The sequence below is a fragment of the Primulina eburnea genome, chromosome 4 (genome assembly GCF_022965805.1).
Source record: "Primulina eburnea isolate SZY01 chromosome 4, ASM2296580v1, whole genome shotgun sequence".
NCBI lineage: Eukaryota > Viridiplantae > Streptophyta > Magnoliopsida > Lamiales > Gesneriaceae > Primulina > Primulina eburnea.
Genome location: NC_133104.1, coordinates 42,239,132 through 42,256,450, shown reverse-complemented (window position 1 = coordinate 42,256,450; position 17,319 = coordinate 42,239,132). Strand labels below are relative to the sequence as shown.

Here is a 17,319-nt window from a genome sequence, read left to right as displayed (position 1 = left end):
ATTGGCCACCCGATAATGCCTTGTAAATTTCGTGTTCCGGTTGTTCATTTTCATACGTGAAATTGAATAATTCTCTATCTTAAACTAATTTTTGAGTTGAATTAGTTTCGAATATCGATTTTTAACATATTTTTTGGTCACATAGTTTCTTGTTTTGGTTTAATTGGTTGGTTGATGGGTCACTTTTGCTTGATACAATATTTGTTTTTTTAATTAGAAAATATCATATTACCAATTGTTACGTGAAATTGACTTTGTAAAATATATGTGACGAAACCAAATTCATTATCTATGGAAATACATATTTTATATACACGCAATGGATGATCAGCACACCAGTAAATGTATTGGACGTGCATGAACATCAAATGTATAGTTCGGGAATTTTAGTTCTTTAATTTTACGTAAAATCTTGTACTGAAGTTCGAATTTTTTTTAAACAAAAGTTCTAAAACTTAATATCTCAGACATATAAATTAATTACGTATTTATTTATTTAATTGTATATTTATTTATCTTCTAATAAATTGCACAAGGCATGCTGATGCAAATAAAATTTACAACAGAGTAAACATAATCTATTAATATAATCGATGGAAAAAATGCACACCAAACTTTGAGTATTCCTATTTCCATGTAACGGTGGCTTATTGCTGATGCAGGCGGATCGGCAGGCCATTTTGGGGCTCCGGCATCATATCACCTACGACCTTCTCATTGGGATCAACTACTTCCCATTTATAATTCTTCACAGCATTGTGAACAAACGCCAATATTGCTAGTCGAGCATACTCTTTTCCGGGGCACATTCTTGGCCCGCCTCCGAATGGTACATAACTATACGGCAGAGGCGCTTCACCTTCATCATATCTCGATGGCTCAAACGTTTCTGGATCCCGAAAATATTTTGGGTTCATGTTCGTCGTGGCCGCTGTCCAATAAACCTGTATGTGCACGTGCATATGCATATTCTACAGTCAAAACATGTATGTGTGTGTCTATATATAATATATATATAAATAGAGTGATACTTGTGATCGATCATACCTTCCAACCTTTTGGAACTGTGTATCCAGCATAGGTGAATTCTGCCAGAACTTCTCTGAAAGTCCCTTGGAGAGGGGGAACTAGTCTCATGGTTTCACAAACCACGTTCCAGGTGTACTTCATTTTGTGAACGTCTTCCCATTCTAATAGTTCCCCAGGCTTCTTGGATGCCGCAATCTCCATTTGTTCTGCGTAAATACAGACCTTGATCGTAAGGCACACAGAATAGAAAAGAAAACTAGAGGATATATAGTTTTAGAGGGTGTTGTTACTTGTTAGTTACCTGCTCGGATTTTCATATAAATTTTCCGATTTAGGCCAACATACTTCATAAAGAAAGTTATAGCTGTGGCAACCGTACTATATCCAGCAGTTAACAAACCCATGATTCTGTCCGCAATCTCAGCCTCCGCCATGGATTTGCCACTCGGGTTCGTAGCAACGATCAAATGCGACAAAATATCCTGCATAGGCGATCCAGATGCCATGGCTCGTTTCTTCTCCTTAATAACGCTTAGCAGCCCCTTCCTAATTGCATCTGCAGCATTTTGTGCGCGAAAAAAAGTGGTTCCAGGAAAATTAAGCATGATGGAGTGTAAACCGGAGGCGACCTTATCAAAGTGTTTCACGAGCCGCGAAATACGAGCTGGATTATTAATGCCAAGAAAAAAGTGAGAAGCAAGAGTCAAAGTAATGATCTTAGCAGCAGGGTGAGCGAGCACTAAATGTTTCCCTGCCCAGTGGTCTTGCAATAGCTGATGTGTGATGGAATCCATTTTCGGTAAGTATCGTTTCAGGGTTTCAGGTTTTAAGAATCCTTGTTGACGCACCGTTCTCATTTCTTCGGAGCGTTGGATTTGTGGAGGCGTTGGTGGGGCGGCTGCTGCGTTGTATCGGTATGAGCGGAAAAGGTGCTGCATGGGATGGGGCCGGAATATGGTGAAGTACTTCTGCTCGTTGGAGAAGATGAATTTGTGGCCGTTCGGGCCACAAATGACTGCAGTGTTCTCTCCAAGAATCTTGGTCTTGAAAATGTCAGGCGAGTACTTCCTCATCCTGTCTGCGACGAACTTCTCCGGCTTTCCAAACAAGAACTCGATAGTTTCTCCAATGATCGGCCACCCAAAGCTGCCCGGTGGAAGCTGGTTTCGTGTACCGCTTCGCTTGAACTTAAAGGTTAGAGCAACAGTAAAAGCAATGAGAACTAGGGAAAGAACAAGGGCCAAAACTTCCATGGCTTACAGATTTTGATCTTACAGTTAAAGATATGGAATTTGTTTGTTTTCTTCCAAAGGCCAGGAAGTGTTGCTTTATATAGGAGTACTTCAGAATTTAGCCGCGTCAATTCAATATTTAAGGTCATAATCAAACCCCATAATCTTCCAAGTACGTAGTTCATACACTCAGTCGCTGGAAATCTCGGGTGAAATTTCTCGGTTGCAATTTATTAAAATAAAATTATGTGCATGATATATAAAAAAAAAAAATTGACGTTACTACACGGTTCCAAAGTTGGTGGGCCACTCGCCAAAGCTCGACGTCCCATAATTCACGTGTTTCACCTCACCACCATAATTTACGTATTCTTTACATATACATATACATCAATGGATCCTATCTTTGTCCAATTCAAAAACAACAAAAAATCCAGCATATATATATATAGAGAGAGCAGAGCCTGTATTCGGATCTTCCTCCAGTACTTCTACGCCTTTAATGTTAAATCAAATACGAAGAATGAATTTCTTTTGTGACACCAATTTCGTGTAGAAAGTATTGCTTGTATGTATGTACGTATCGGTTGTTGAATGGGAAACCATGTTTCTGTTTGTAACGCAATTAACTTTTCAGTTATATATTTAATTACTTGGGAAATAGGTTTCATGTCTGTGATTGGGAGACTAGCACTTTCGGACTTATTTAAGAAATAAAATTGAATGAATCGGACACCAAATTTGTTCAAACAATAGGTTAGTCAACAGGTTAACGGCCAGTAATCACTTTCGAGGAAAACGAAGTCGTAACTTTCCCTATGTTTCGACTCAACTTCCATTGTCATTAATTCCTCTTGCCTGCCTTCTAAAGTGCATGTGTAGCACAAAAACATGGTGATAATATCAAATATTAGTAAATAAATAAATTATTTAAAATTAACTAAATCAATTACATAAAGGAAAAATTGTTTTTTAATGTTTGTTTTTCCGCAATTTTAGTTTGTTATATTATATAATCAAATTTCAATATTAGTTCTATATGTTTATTTTTTTCAGATTGTTTTTTTTCTCCTTCCTATTTTCCCGTGAAAATCTACAACTACTCAGAATGTTATGATTTGGCATATGAGCTACATGAAAAAGAAAATATTTCAAAAGTTTATCCTATATGGTGAAATACTATTTCAACCTATTTTTCTTATCAAATATTATCATTCCCTAGCTTCAAAAAACCTTGAAACAAAAATTTATCATTTAACAATATTAATGTGCTATCTGAAGTACATGTAAGGAAAGATCTACCTCCCCAAAAAATTTCATTCTCAAGAAAGATCGAGGATGCATATAGGAGAGAGGAAGTAGTAAAAAAAATCCAAGAAAGAACATGGCTCGAAACAGGTTTCTATTGCCTACTGACAGTTGTCTATAGTTTTTCTACGTAGAATGCAATTTGGAGAAACCTGAATCACTCGCGGTGGCATCTCTCAACATGTGCACGTACAGGAACGCTAGTATCAATCCTTAATCATGTTGCCAAAACAAATATCTTATAGGGAGATTTTTAAAAGATTTTGATTGAAATGAATAAGAAAGCCCATTACAAATAACTCAAGGTGTTAATAGTCTCACACACTTGTCCATATTAAATAACAAATTCATTCTTTTCATATTGATACAACACTTATACAACACTGGTTGATTCGTCTCCTAAAAGACCTACTATTTTAATAATATATCACACCTCTCACCTCTGAAAATGACGGAAATGGGACCAAATTTAATTTCTTGCAATTTCAATATCAACTATTAACTGCTAAATGCTGATACAAAAAAATGACAATGGTCGATAATATCATCCCTCGACCCCCATTGCACATGCTTCAATTTAATACCCATAAAGTTATAAGTAGTTCTTCGATTGGAGCAAAACTTTCAAATAAAGCACACAAACTCGGAACATTATTTTAGCAAGAAAAGTAATTCAAACAAGGATTTATAAAAAAAATAAACTGAGGAAAGTGGTCAACAATTATCCAATGTTGTTACATTCGAGTCACACCAGGTACTACAGATGGTTTTGACCATATGAACAGGGGTTATGGTATTGCTCTAATAAAACTTGCTGTTTATTCATACATCATAAGTGCTACAGTGGGATTTGATTAAAAAATATAAGAAACATAGTAAATAAAAAAATATTAAAACAGAGAAATAAAAAAAAAACAAAGCAGTATTATCAACAACATTTTGTATCTGTTTTAGAACTTCAACATTTCAGTGCTTCAGATTTCTTGCTCCAGTACTGCTGAAACCTTTGTCGTGCGTACTCCATATAGTCAAAATCTATTTTGTTAACATGTTCCTGATACAAGTTTAAAAAGATTATGAGAAACTTGAGGGATTTAATTTTAGACTGTTACAAAACCAGCATTCCAACGCAGACAGTGCATTGATAGACATTGATTCACTGGAACATTCAAATCCCGGAAGATCAAAGAGGTTTATATAGCAAATACCGATATTATGCCCCATAAGCCCCAGAGGAGATGGCTTGCAAGAGTATACTTCTCCACTTGCTCTACCAATTGCTCAACCTCAAAGTTACTAGGTTGACTGCCTGCACAAAACTCTGATGGTTCAAAGGAAATTCATAGTACGTATTATGCTTTGTTTATCAAAGATTCACGTCAAAAATAAAAATCATGCTGATAAACTTTTCAGTCAAAACAGTACCTGAGCAACTCAGATATATATGCAAGAATGTTTGACGCTCTTTTAAACCTGGCTACACAGTGAAGATATTAACTTTCACGCGAGTATTTTTGCATATCCATTATATATAATATTGCTGGAGGAATAAAAGTGGAAAATCACCTGGATATTTACTGTAGTCCATAATATGAGGAGTTTCTGTATGGTAGTCAGCGGCCATCTCTACAGAAATGATTCGCAAGATCGAAGGCTATAGGGTTGTAACTTGCATATTCGTAATCCTACAGTCCATGATCGGCTCAGTAACACAGATCAAAAGGCAATAGATATATGAAACAATATCAACGCATTACTATCAAACAAAAACTAAGTTGGCTTTTTATTTTGCCTTAAGATTTTGCATTAGAAAGCTAGTAGTCCAAGGAAATTTGCAACACTAGAATTGAGAGTCTGCCTGAATCAAACAATTTCAGCTGATGCATTTGGAAGAGTGTACAAGAGATTTAATTTCTTAAATTCAAATTTAACAAAAATGATTTTTGTGTTTTGTATTCATAGATAAAGTTAGCAGAGCATTGCGGTACTCACAATTATGGTAATTAATTTGGTTTCTTCATCCATCATTATGTTACCATATTGCAAGTCGTTGTGGCAGAATCCTACGAGCTGATGAGCTGTTGTTAAACTTTTCTCCAGTACAGATATTTCATCTTCCATGACACTTAACTGAAAGGCCTCAGCTTCTTGTGGCGAAGACAAACGTTTGGCATCTTTAAGCCAGTTACTGAACCATAAAAGGGATGAACTCCAGCGTAAGAATCATTATATATATATATATATATATATATGTGTGTGTGTGTGTGTGTGTGTGTGTGTGTGTATACCCAGAGACATCAATCTTTTGAATCAACTGCAAAAGAGGAGACAAGCATACATCAATCTATCCCAGAGGACAATGCTCTTGGACCCAGGCATATCTAGACTGTGAAACTCCTTCATTTTAGCAGCTATGAGAGCAGATATCTCAGGATCACGCAGATCAGATGCTGTAAGTGTCTACGATGAGACAACCAAAGGAAAATAACATCAGATAATTCGGTATTTTTCTTAACAAAGCCCACCACGGTGCCAAGACTAGAGTTTTGGCACAAACTGTTCTCAGTAAATAAAAATGATAATAAGCTAATGTCAAATTAGCAAGTTGCATGAGCTACGCACTAACTAGGCTCTGGTCTATGAACTGATAGCACAGACAAGATTCTTGAGTTGCCATAACTGAGCTCTCATCGTGTACTTTTTTTCTTCAGTTCTTGAGAACCCACTATCCAGGACGAATACATTTCTTGAAGACACCTTCGCTCCCATGTACCAACTACAAAAGACTGCCTACATAACAAGCCAAACAACTAACTTGAAAAGACAAAGATATCATGATTCTACACATAATGGTTGGATTTCCTTGAAATAACTTCATGACTCATGAGTCGATGCCATTGTGATGGCTCCTACGAGCCCGAGCTTTTGGGAGAATCGACATAAGGTCAAATGTTTGAAATGTCAAATATTCATTTTGGATAGCCTTTGTTGGATAAACCTAATTTGTAGGTGTATCGTTTCGAGTATGAGCATATGCATGGACGTGTTAACGCACTGAACTTGCGGGAAACATAAACGTGTGTGAAATGCTACAATCACATGCATAACAGACAACCGCGGTAGCAAACCTAATGAAGCTTACCCGAGCGCGAATGAACTCTTCGATGCGTCCAGTAGAGAAGCGTCCAAGCAAGAGAGGGCCCTGTCCTTTCCTGGAAATGAACTCAAACGTGCGGATCTCATTCTGGCGATCGAAAAATATGTCCACGCCTTCACCGTAAATTCTTACCAGCACTTTCCTGGATCTCGGATGCAATTCATGCGTTGAATTGGTAAGCCATTTGATCTGGTACACCTCGTTAGTCATAGCACCCTTGAGCGGAATCACTTGAAGCGCGTTCACGTCGGTTATGTCGTCCCATTGCGCCGCCATCGATTTCAATATCGTCATCGCCTCATCCGGAATCCGATTCTCTTTGGTTTCGCAATTGGTTGACATATCCGAGGATCCCATAGATTAAGAATAGGGGATTGAGTTGTTGGAATTCGAAAGGTGGAGAAATTCTGCGAGCTTGATTTCGGAATGAAATGGAGGGACGATGATACTGCTGACGAAACCAATACACGAACACCTGTTGCCATGCCGTAGCCAGGTGGCGGTGTTTTACCGGGAAACTGGATCCACGTGCATTTCACGTGATCGAGTCATTTTTTAAAAATAATTTTTTTATTAATTACTAAACATTAAAATTTATATTAGTTATTAAACAATCATTCTATGAAATTTGTTAGAATATATTATGCATATATGGTGAGATTTAAATGTGTAATCACGTGAATGCGAATTAATTTCTTCCAAAAATTTAAGTCGGAATGCTCAAAATATAAAATATAAAATTATTTGTGAAACAAAGAAATAACATAAAGTAAACCCTAATATATATATATATATATATATATATATATATATATATATATATATTTTATCAAAGGGGAGGGGGACACCCAAAAGAAAGTGCGTAACTAATTGGCACTCTCCTACCCACACTCACACCGAGCTTATCTTCTTCTATTATCTATTTCAATCTTCTCGAAGGGACTTCAATTTCTTTCCAACCTCTGTCATAATTGAGTGATGTCGAAGCCAAGTAATCTGCTGCTCTGTTTTGTTCTCTGTAGATATGCAATGCTTTGACTTCCCACTCCCTATTTAGTAGATTTTTACATTTGAAGATCAAATTATACAGTGAAGAGCATGGCATCCCTTCTCCATGTAGCCACTTTACAAGCAACCTCTGAGTCTATTCCAAGCTCTACTTTTTTATATCCCAGCTTCCAAGTTAGTTCCAATCCTTTATATATTGCCCATAATTCTGCTTCCTCAATAGTACATATGTTTATATTGTAAATGAATCTCGTAATCCATTCCTCGTTTGACTTCCTTAAGATACCACTTCCACCTGCTTGTTTACCCTGAAATTTGACACTTCCATCAACATTTAAAGCACACCAATCATTTGGTGGAGGTATCCACCTGATTCTTCGATATTCATATGCAATTCTGTTATGAGGTATAACTCTTTTTGTTAAAAAGGCTGCTTGAACTTCCAGATACTGGTCCTTTATCCACTTTGCCTTCATCTTGACATCCATCTTCTTATCCTTAAACACATATTCATTCCTCCATTTCCAAATCCACCAAATTGCAATTGCGAACATACTGTTCCAGTTGAAATCAGTATCTTTCTATGTGGCTTTAGCTAGGTTCGACCACATCCAATCATCAAAAGGGAGTCTTAAATTATCTTTACTCTTGCTTTCGGCAAGTAGCTCTCTCCAAATCCCTTTTGCCTCTTTGCATTTTCTGAAAATGTGGTCTACATCTTCAATTTCCTCTGTACATAAAGGGCAGTGACCCTCTGTAGTAAATCCTCGTTTGACTCGTTCTTCATTGCTCATGATCTTTCTGAGAACAACTAGCCATACAAAAGCTCTAACTTGGTTTGGGACCTGAAGGTTCCATATGGTTTTCCACTTGTTTTCTTGTCTGTTGTCAACGGAATCATTAACCATCTCATAAGCTGACTTTACTGTGAATAAGCCATTACTAGTTCTTCCCCAGCAGCTAATGTCCTCAGCATTATCATCGTCCAAAAGGATGTAAGCCGCCAATTTGTTTTGGACATCAATTGGCAAGAGTCCTTCTATTGCTCTCCAGTCCCACCCTTCACCACTTATCCAATAAGCATTTATTTTCTTGGTCTGATCCATTTCTGTAATGTTCTTGAGCAATACATTTTGCAAAGGTTCCTCAATTAGCCATCTATCCGTCCAGAAACAAGTAGACTTCCCATTTCTAGCAGCCATTTTTCTACTGTTATCCAGCACTGTACTAATTTTGGATATCCCTTGCCAGGCATTTGATGCGCCATGTTTTGCTATGATATTGTCCGGAGTATTTACATTGCGCATATATTTACCTTTCAAAACTTTTGTCCAAAGGCTGTCTTTTTCCTCTAAAAGTCTCTAGCCCAGCTTAGTCATGAATGCTAAATTCATTTGTTCGGGATTAGAGAAAATCATCAGAAGTTTAGCATGTTTGCATAGTGAAGACTGAAATATAATTTAGCATTGATTGTATAAGAACTTGTCTCCCTGCTAGGCTTAGGTATTTTGTTTTCAGCCCTCTAATCTCGCCTTTAGTTTTTCCAAAACTTGCTTGAAAAGGCTTCCTTTCACTCTTTCATGAATCGATGGAACACCAAGATACCTGCCCAAGTCATTTGTTAGAGGAATACCAGCAAAAGTTGATATAGAATTTGCCAAAGTGATATCGACATTTTTAGAAACGTAGATTTGTGATTTCTGACGGTTTATCCTTTGTCCTGATCCTATGCAGAACTTATTCATGCATTCAAGAATAACTTGTATCTGTTCATTTGAAGCCTCCGCAAATAGCACCATATCATCCGCAAAGAAAAGAAAAGGTTGGAAAAAATAGGCCACAAAGTTCAATAAAGACCATGGTTGGCGAAGGGAAACATCGCAATTTCCTCCAATCACACCAGACATAAGTTCACTCAAAACCAATAAAGCAATCAACTTTACTTACAGTGCAAGAGAAAGACAATAAAGTTGCATTCGAAATTAAAAGCATTTGAAATCCAACACTTTGGATTGAGTGACGGTCATTGTCTCGTATGATAAATCCAATGACCATTATTATTGTACTAAAAAAATTTCAATATTAAGATTCGTGTGATTGTGCCCAAAAGAATTGGATGACAAGATTGATGTGAACGGTGGAAGTGCATTAAATTACGGGTCACCTCTATATTTACATATTTTGATACCCGAAATTTGTGATTTTGTGATTAAAGTGATTCCAGGCGCAACTTTTATACATGGAAAGTGAATCAATTCTCCACTGATTTCTCAAGTCTCGCCCTATATATATAAATTTCACACCGTAATCTCCATCCACACTCCTGTAATAGCCTCACACCAAATGCTTTAGAAATAATAGGTCCTGCTTCTTATTCTCTCACTGGTTGAGTCTCCGGGGTGCTCTTTCATCGATCAAAGGACTAATACATATCGTACTGATTGATTATTAGTATTATATGTGATATGTATGCATTGGATTGGGATATGCCTGGCTCCCTGTATGCCACACGGCGACACCGATTCCGGCCGAAGGATCGGATGAGGCGGGTGGCGTACCAGGAGCCAAGCATGCCGTACGTATCCACCGATTTGTGTTGGAAAAGAAATTCTGTCTAGATTTATTTTTGGGTTTGTTAGTCATGCTTAATTCCTCTTTAAAATCTTCTAATTTTTTATTTGTCAAAAAAATAAATATTCTAGTGTAATTTTTTTTTCTTTCAAATCCTTCCTTTTCTTTTCGAGATTTCCCTTTTTCAAAAATATTAGTTATCCTATTTTTCAGTGATATTGGTTTCGATTATATATATATATACTTTTCCTTTTAAAAAGCGTCAACTTGACTATTGGCTGCCCAACTGTAATTAATCTATTTGCAAAACCATTGATTGCTTGATGGTCGGGCCAGGAGGAAAATAAGTTTGGTGGGCTAGATACGTTGATGGGCCACCACAACTTTGGGTTGGTGAGTTAGTTACAGTTAAGCCCATGAATAGTTAAATCCAGAAGCAAACCCACTCAGAAGACGCCAAAACGAAGAAAAACCCAAACCTCACCCAATTTTATTATACTTATCGACAAAAACTTGTGTGAGACGGTCTCACGGGTCATATTTTTTAGACGGATATCTTATTTGAGTCACCCATGAAACAGTATTACTTTTTATGCTAAGAGTATTACTTTTTATTGTGCATATGATTAGGGTTGACCGGTCTCACAGATTATGATCCGTGAGACGGTCTCACATGAGACACACTCATATTTATATTTGTTAAAGAAACAAATTATAACCTCGTCCACTTGCGGAGTCTCAGTGTGAGATAGATTTACAGATATATCTGTGTAAAATACGTTGATTCGGTTCATGTTTACACAAAAAATATTTTTTCATTAATTAGATCAGATTGGAGATATTATCATAAAATTGACCTATGAGACAATCTTATAAAAGTTTTTGTGCATCGACTTTCATATTTTAATCAACGCTATTTACATCGTTTTATGTGTTCATTATGATCGCATGTATGTGGAATTTACTAAAAAATAAGTAACTTGGCCGTCCTATTCTCTTGTGTGCGAAGTATGATAAATTTGATGCATTATCGTAGCTTAAATTATATTATCTAATAATCACCTCTCGTCTTGTAGACGGTCATAAGTAGACGGGATATTTCTCCTCATACTTGGGTGTTGTGGGTCGGATTTTGTCGGGTTTGGATAATTCTAATCGGATATCTGACATGTAGAGCAAGGAAAAAACATACCAGACTATGACCCGACAATATCGGTTACTCGAAGTTATGCGGGCACCCGATGTCGGGTACCCGAGTAACCCATATTTTTTTTCAAAAAAACTAATTATATAGTTTATAAACAATGTACTTCACGAGAGATTTCTTGAGTGAATGAATAAAGTGGAATGTTTTGATATCTTAGATTATATTCAATTAAAATTATCATATTATGTACGTGAGATATGTATTGCAATATCGATATTCATACAATAAAAATTAATACCATATCGGATATAATGATTATATCAAGATGAAAATGTACGTCTAAATGAAATTATTATTATTTTTTAATTGCAAGATACCAGTTAGCCTGCCGTACGTACGTACGTACGTAGTATAGACCATAGAAGATGAAGAACATCAAAATTAAATCTTAACTATCACCAGCTGTAGACAGTATCTTCACCGCCTGTTAAATCTTTTGTTAAAATTTCAGATCTGGAAAAATATTGTCTGCATCTATTTGCGACACCTTGCCATGTTCTTGGCTCGCATATGATTTAAAAATTGCTAAAATATATAAGAATCAACCGCTTTTAATTTCCCAAATTCTTAAATTTACTAAGAAAAATAAAATTACTTCATACATAGATTGGAGTAATATCAATGAAACGGGTCAATTCGGTCTATGTTTAGAATGAAAACTAATATTTTTGACCTAATTTTTTTTTATGGACCGGGTTGGATATCTATCTCATAAGATTAGTAAGTAAAAAAATCTCATAGGAGCTAGCCTAACAATTATTCCTTCGCTCGTTTTTTCTTTGAAATGTAGATCTTAGATGGTATATGGAAGGATACAGTATATCTAAAAAATGGATTAAGGGCACGATCGGTTATGGTGTTCCAAATCCTATACATCGGATAAAATATTTATTGAATCATGACCCGTATAGTGCCCAACATTTTGTGATGTTCCCTACGTGGTACCTATTAATGAAATATATATTATATATATATATATATATATATATATATATATATATATATATATATATATATATATATATATATATATATATATATTCTGATAATGTTCATTCACTAACACATATTATATTATTTCACACGTTTTTATTAATTGCATTTAGTTATTAATTGTTTATCGACCTTATCTTCTCGGGAGTGATTTCTGTTGAGTATAGTTGAATGCATGATAGTAAAATATATTAAGAATGACTCCAACTGGACACATCCATTATCAGCGTAATTAACATATCCCCCTAGACTCTCGCAATATTTAGGAAAACGAAAAAATTGGAAAAAAAAAATTCATTACAATCTAAATCTAAACTAGCCAAAGGTTTCTGTTATCTCAAACTCAAAAGCTGGCTCAAAAGATGATGATTGTCCAAGTCCATATGTGCAAGTCCCAGAGATTTTATCCAACCGATGTGGGACAACTAACACACCCTCTCACGTCCAGGAATGAACATCATGGAGCGTGTATTTTATAAATGACCCAACTATGGGCAGAACGAGTGTTCTAAATATAGGCATTCCAACACATAAACGAGGAACGTGAGCTCTGATACCATGTTAAGATTGAAACTTGGACCTAACTCAACCATAAAAGCTATCTCAAGAATGAAAGTCCCGGGGATTTTATTCAACCGATGTTGGACAACTAACATTTTCACGGGTTGCATCAACGGGTAAACTTCATGGAAAATAGTAAAGACGATTTTGGGATCCTTGCTGTCTTGGTTCATCATGCCATGATCAAAAACAGATCCAGAAATTTCAATAGATGAAGAGACGGTAACGACATGATAAATTTCGCGCATGGGTGACAAAATTTTTTTAAAGCACTTTGGAGGGTTATGCCTTGTATGCGACAGCCTTCACGAGATTTATTAATTGTGGAATCAATTCTTTATATATGGAGATAAATCTCTTGGAACGACCCTTCATTAATTACTCAATTTATTTACTTACAATTAAACTTATTATCACACCTTTACGCAACATAGTAAACTTTTTGTTTAGTACGAAATGCTTCTTTTAGGTCATCCTGCTGATTCACATGGAAGGACGCTTCTGATTCTCTTGTGTTCATTTTTAATTGTAACGCATTAATTCTGTGTCTGTGTTCGAGAATCTAACTTCTATTGCTTTGTTTTCTTGCGAGCGTTGTGTTTCATGCATGAACGTGGGGTAAAATATTTATTTATATAATTAAGTAGCTGGATACATATATAATTACGTTCGAATACAACAAGGTTAATGTCTACAAATATAAAAATAAACATCAAATATATATATATATATACATATTTTCCAGATAAGCAGCGGCCCCAGGATACAACGTTTTGGAGCGTTTCTCCGAGAATTGCGGCTGTTTGCCCACCCTCTTTATTTCTCTATCACCGATTTCTCGAAATTGACCTTTTCCAGTACTTGTTTATATTGCAAACACAACATAAGAAATGGCCAGAAGTTAGATTTAATAGAAATAAGAGTAAAAAAACAATAACGAGTTAAGATAATGTCTTATTTTTATCAGCTACTGTCGCGCAGATTTGACCCTCTTAATTGTATATAAACAAGAAGTTGATATACAATCATTAGAGTAGAGAAATCAACAAGCTAGCTCATGAAAACCCTATTAGATTTAACAGTGGAGTGCTACTAATTAGTTTTTTTTGTGTTTCTTTTTTTCAAATATATCTTCTTCTTCTTTCTCTTCTCCTCCTTCTAAAGTCAGCGCCTTGATCTTATGTCCTGAGTTGTTTTTCCTCAACTCTGTGAATTGTGATCGATCGTAAAGGTTCTTAAAGAAAAAGATCATGCATTGTGAACTTACTCGGTCAAATTATTAATGAGATCTCTATGTTTTGATCAAGAAGTATATGCAGCCAGTTTTTTCGAGAGCGGTGATGGAGAATTATCATCAGGGTGATTTAGCTGACATAGTCCGTGCCAGCGTCAGCGGAGGCGGCATAACTGGAAATTCGGCTGCCTCCACCTCTTTCACAGATATGCAGTTTCCCAGCAACCAAATCGGCTGTTATTCAGAAAACCACTGTGATGATGATTTTGGGGACCCGTTCAATCAGTTGGGAGATCCGCTCCGCGTCGATACACCGGTATCTGGATATGTTCTCAACCCGAATACGATGAAGCCCGTCAGTTCAAGCAATGGAGGATTTGGAGCTTTCGGAGGATCATATCGTAACCCTAGCGTAAATCTTGCTGATCATATGATGATGGATGATGAGATAAAGAAAAGACCTTCTGATTTGTTCTCGAGGATGCTGCAGATCTCTTCGAATCCTAAGCTGCCTGCTGTACCACCATGTGATCATCCTCCGGTTGGGGCTGCCGCTTCTTCCTCGTTATTATCAAATGATCAAGTATTGACTTTCCCAGATAGCTCCAAACTAGGTTGCTTGGTGGAGAGCCCAGGTTTGCAGATCTCGCCTCCGCCAAATACGGGGATTAAAAGGAGGTGCGTGTTGTCTCTCTCTTTCAAACGATTGATATTATCTGATCAAAGTTTTAGTACAATTCCTATATTTTATGCAACGAATAATAAAACTCGCGCTATATCACATGTTCCTGGTTTTGGAGGATCTCAATAGAGAATTAGGTTTCCAAAATATGATCTGGGGTTGTTTTTGCCTTTCATGATCTGTTGAGCCCATTTCTCCATTACTTTCGGCTTTTTCATAGAAAAAGCTACAAAAAGCAGCTGGCATGAAGAACTGCTGATCGAGCAGCTCTTGGACACCACTGAAAATGATTGTTCTGATCATGAATTATCTAGCTGCTCCATAAGTTTCAGTACTCGGTAATATTCCTTGTTAATATCATGTGTCCCAAGAATGTATTAATTTGATGCAATTCAGGAAAAGTCAGGCGAAGAAGGTTGTTTGTATACCGGCTCCGTCACCTGCAAACACCAGTCATAGTGGAGAAGTTCCATCTGATCTTTGGGCTTGGCGAAAGTACGGACAGAAGCCAATTAAGGGCTCCCCTTTTCCACGGTAATTGTGTTATTTATTCCCAGTGTCTGGATTAATAATGGTTATCAATGTCGACTAATCATATGCTTGCGGGCTTTCCTTTTCCTTCCTACTGAACAAGATATTTTAATGAAGATGGATATCATTCAATTCCAAGTTTTCTTCCTAACTTTCCAGTTTGATTGCTGTCGATTTTCGAAAATCCAGGGGTTATTACAGATGCAGTAGTTCCAAGGGATGTTCAGCAAGAAAACAAGTTGAGCGGAGCAGAACCGACCCCAGTATGCTGGTAATAACCTACACTTCGGAGCATAACCATCCGTGGCCAACACAGAGAAATGCTCTCGCGGGCTCCACAAGATCGCACCCAATCAAAACTAATCCTGCTACAAGAAAATCACCGAATTCCCAAGCCCAAGATCAGTCCTCAAGCCCCAACGAAGAAGAGAAAAAAGAAACCACAGAAAGTGTGGGGATCGTGCAATTTTGAAAGAGGAAAAGGATCCAGATTTCGACAGCCGGTACTTAGAGATTCACGACCACTGTGATGAATTTTTTGGGGATTTGGGAGAAATTGAGCCCGACCCATTAGATCTTTTGTTAACGCAAGGATTTTCCCGTGATCACGAGGGCTGTGAAAACAAGACTTTGGATCCTTTCAGCTTCTATGATTGGCCCACAAACTACAATTATCCGGCCACCAGAGCGCAGCACCACCACCAACCTGGCCCCTGAAGGAGATTAATCACTTGTTAATCAGTTTCATCTTTGGACGCAAGAAGCTGCTAAAACTCATGCAGTACAAACACAGATTAATCCCACAATTAACTGCATAGAAAGTATGCATGTTCTTAATTTTAGCTGATTTACTTTCAACCACAGTTGGCCCATGCAAAAACTTGTAAAAGTATACTCCATGATAATTACGTTTCATATTTTAAGAATTAATGATTCTTATCGTGAGATAAATAAAACAAAAAACAAGTGGTAGTTGAAATTGAATGCATGGGACGGGCCAGCATGAAGATTGAAGTGCATTTGTAATGGGAATAATGTGGATGGGACAGAAAGTTGAGAGAACAGAACGATTGAACAGTTTACAAGTACAGACACGACTGGAAAACTCAATGACGAGATTGATGTTCGATGGGACTCCTCCCATCTTTCAGAGTGGGATCGATATACATTTGTTTTCATGATATTATTAATTTTCCCGAGCGGTCTCATGTCGCCAAAACCATCCAAAATTGTAAATTTGTGCTTCTGTTTCATAAAAACATCAAATAAAGTATAATTTTAATATATATATACTTTATGATTATATTTGAAATCTCTGAAATAACTAATTTTTTATATCACTGTTTATTTTAATAATTATCTATTATTATTATTATAAATATATGAGTTGAATTGTAAATTTACATCTATGTCCTTATCTTCATTAAATAATATTCATTAATACATGGTTCTTTGGTTATTTTGTTTTCATTTATCAATTAATGTAATCTAAATCTAAATTAAATTGAAGCAAAACAAAATTTTGCATTCATTTTTTTTTTATGAAATTTGCAATCCATTTTTTTAAAAAACTTATATAAATAATGAATTTCAAAATGATATCTATTATCTATTATTACTATTATAAATATATGAGTTGAATTGTGAATTTACATCTGTTTCTTTATCTTCATTAAATAATATCCATTGTGAATTTACATGTATGTCCTTATTTTCGTTAAATAGTCTATTATTTTATTATTACTATTATAAATATATGAGTTGAATTGTGAATTTACATCTATATCCTTATCTTCATTAAATAAT

General features: G+C 36.2%; 3 protein-coding genes and 1 pseudogene across 3 annotated transcripts; 1 reads left to right on the top strand and 3 right to left on the bottom strand.

Moving 5' to 3' along the window:
- Positions 1–529: 529 nt before the first annotated feature.
- On the bottom strand, positions 530–2,429 carry LOC140829926 (beta-amyrin 28-monooxygenase-like). Its single transcript, XM_073193211.1, has 3 exons — positions 1,331–2,429; positions 1,048–1,235; positions 530–944 (listed from the first exon to the last, which is right to left on the bottom strand). The coding sequence occupies exons 1-3, from the start codon at positions 2,280–2,282 to the stop codon at positions 648–650; spliced, it is 1,437 nt and encodes a 478-aa protein (XP_073049312.1). The 5' UTR covers positions 2,283–2,429; the 3' UTR covers positions 530–647.
- A 1,830-nt stretch (positions 2,430–4,259) lies between these two features.
- Positions 4,260–7,198, bottom strand: LOC140829145 (probable choline kinase 2). Its single transcript, XM_073192157.1, is given in 8 exon segments — positions 4,260–4,623; positions 4,778–4,878; positions 4,995–5,042; positions 5,136–5,196; positions 5,198–5,254; positions 5,562–5,757; positions 5,908–6,029; positions 6,712–7,198. Coding segments are annotated over 8 exon segments (1,053 nt in total). The 5' UTR covers positions 7,084–7,198; the 3' UTR covers positions 4,260–4,527.
- Positions 7,199–9,248: 2,050 nt separating this feature from the next.
- On the bottom strand, positions 9,249–9,641 carry LOC140830307 (uncharacterized). Its single transcript, XM_073193590.1, has one exon. It carries the CDS (start codon positions 9,639–9,641, stop codon positions 9,249–9,251), a length of 393 nt encoding a protein of 130 aa, XP_073049691.1.
- Positions 9,642–14,030: 4,389 nt separating this feature from the next.
- Positions 14,031–16,632, top strand: LOC140829925 (probable WRKY transcription factor 14; annotated as a pseudogene).
- Positions 16,633–17,319: the final 687 nt, after the last annotated feature.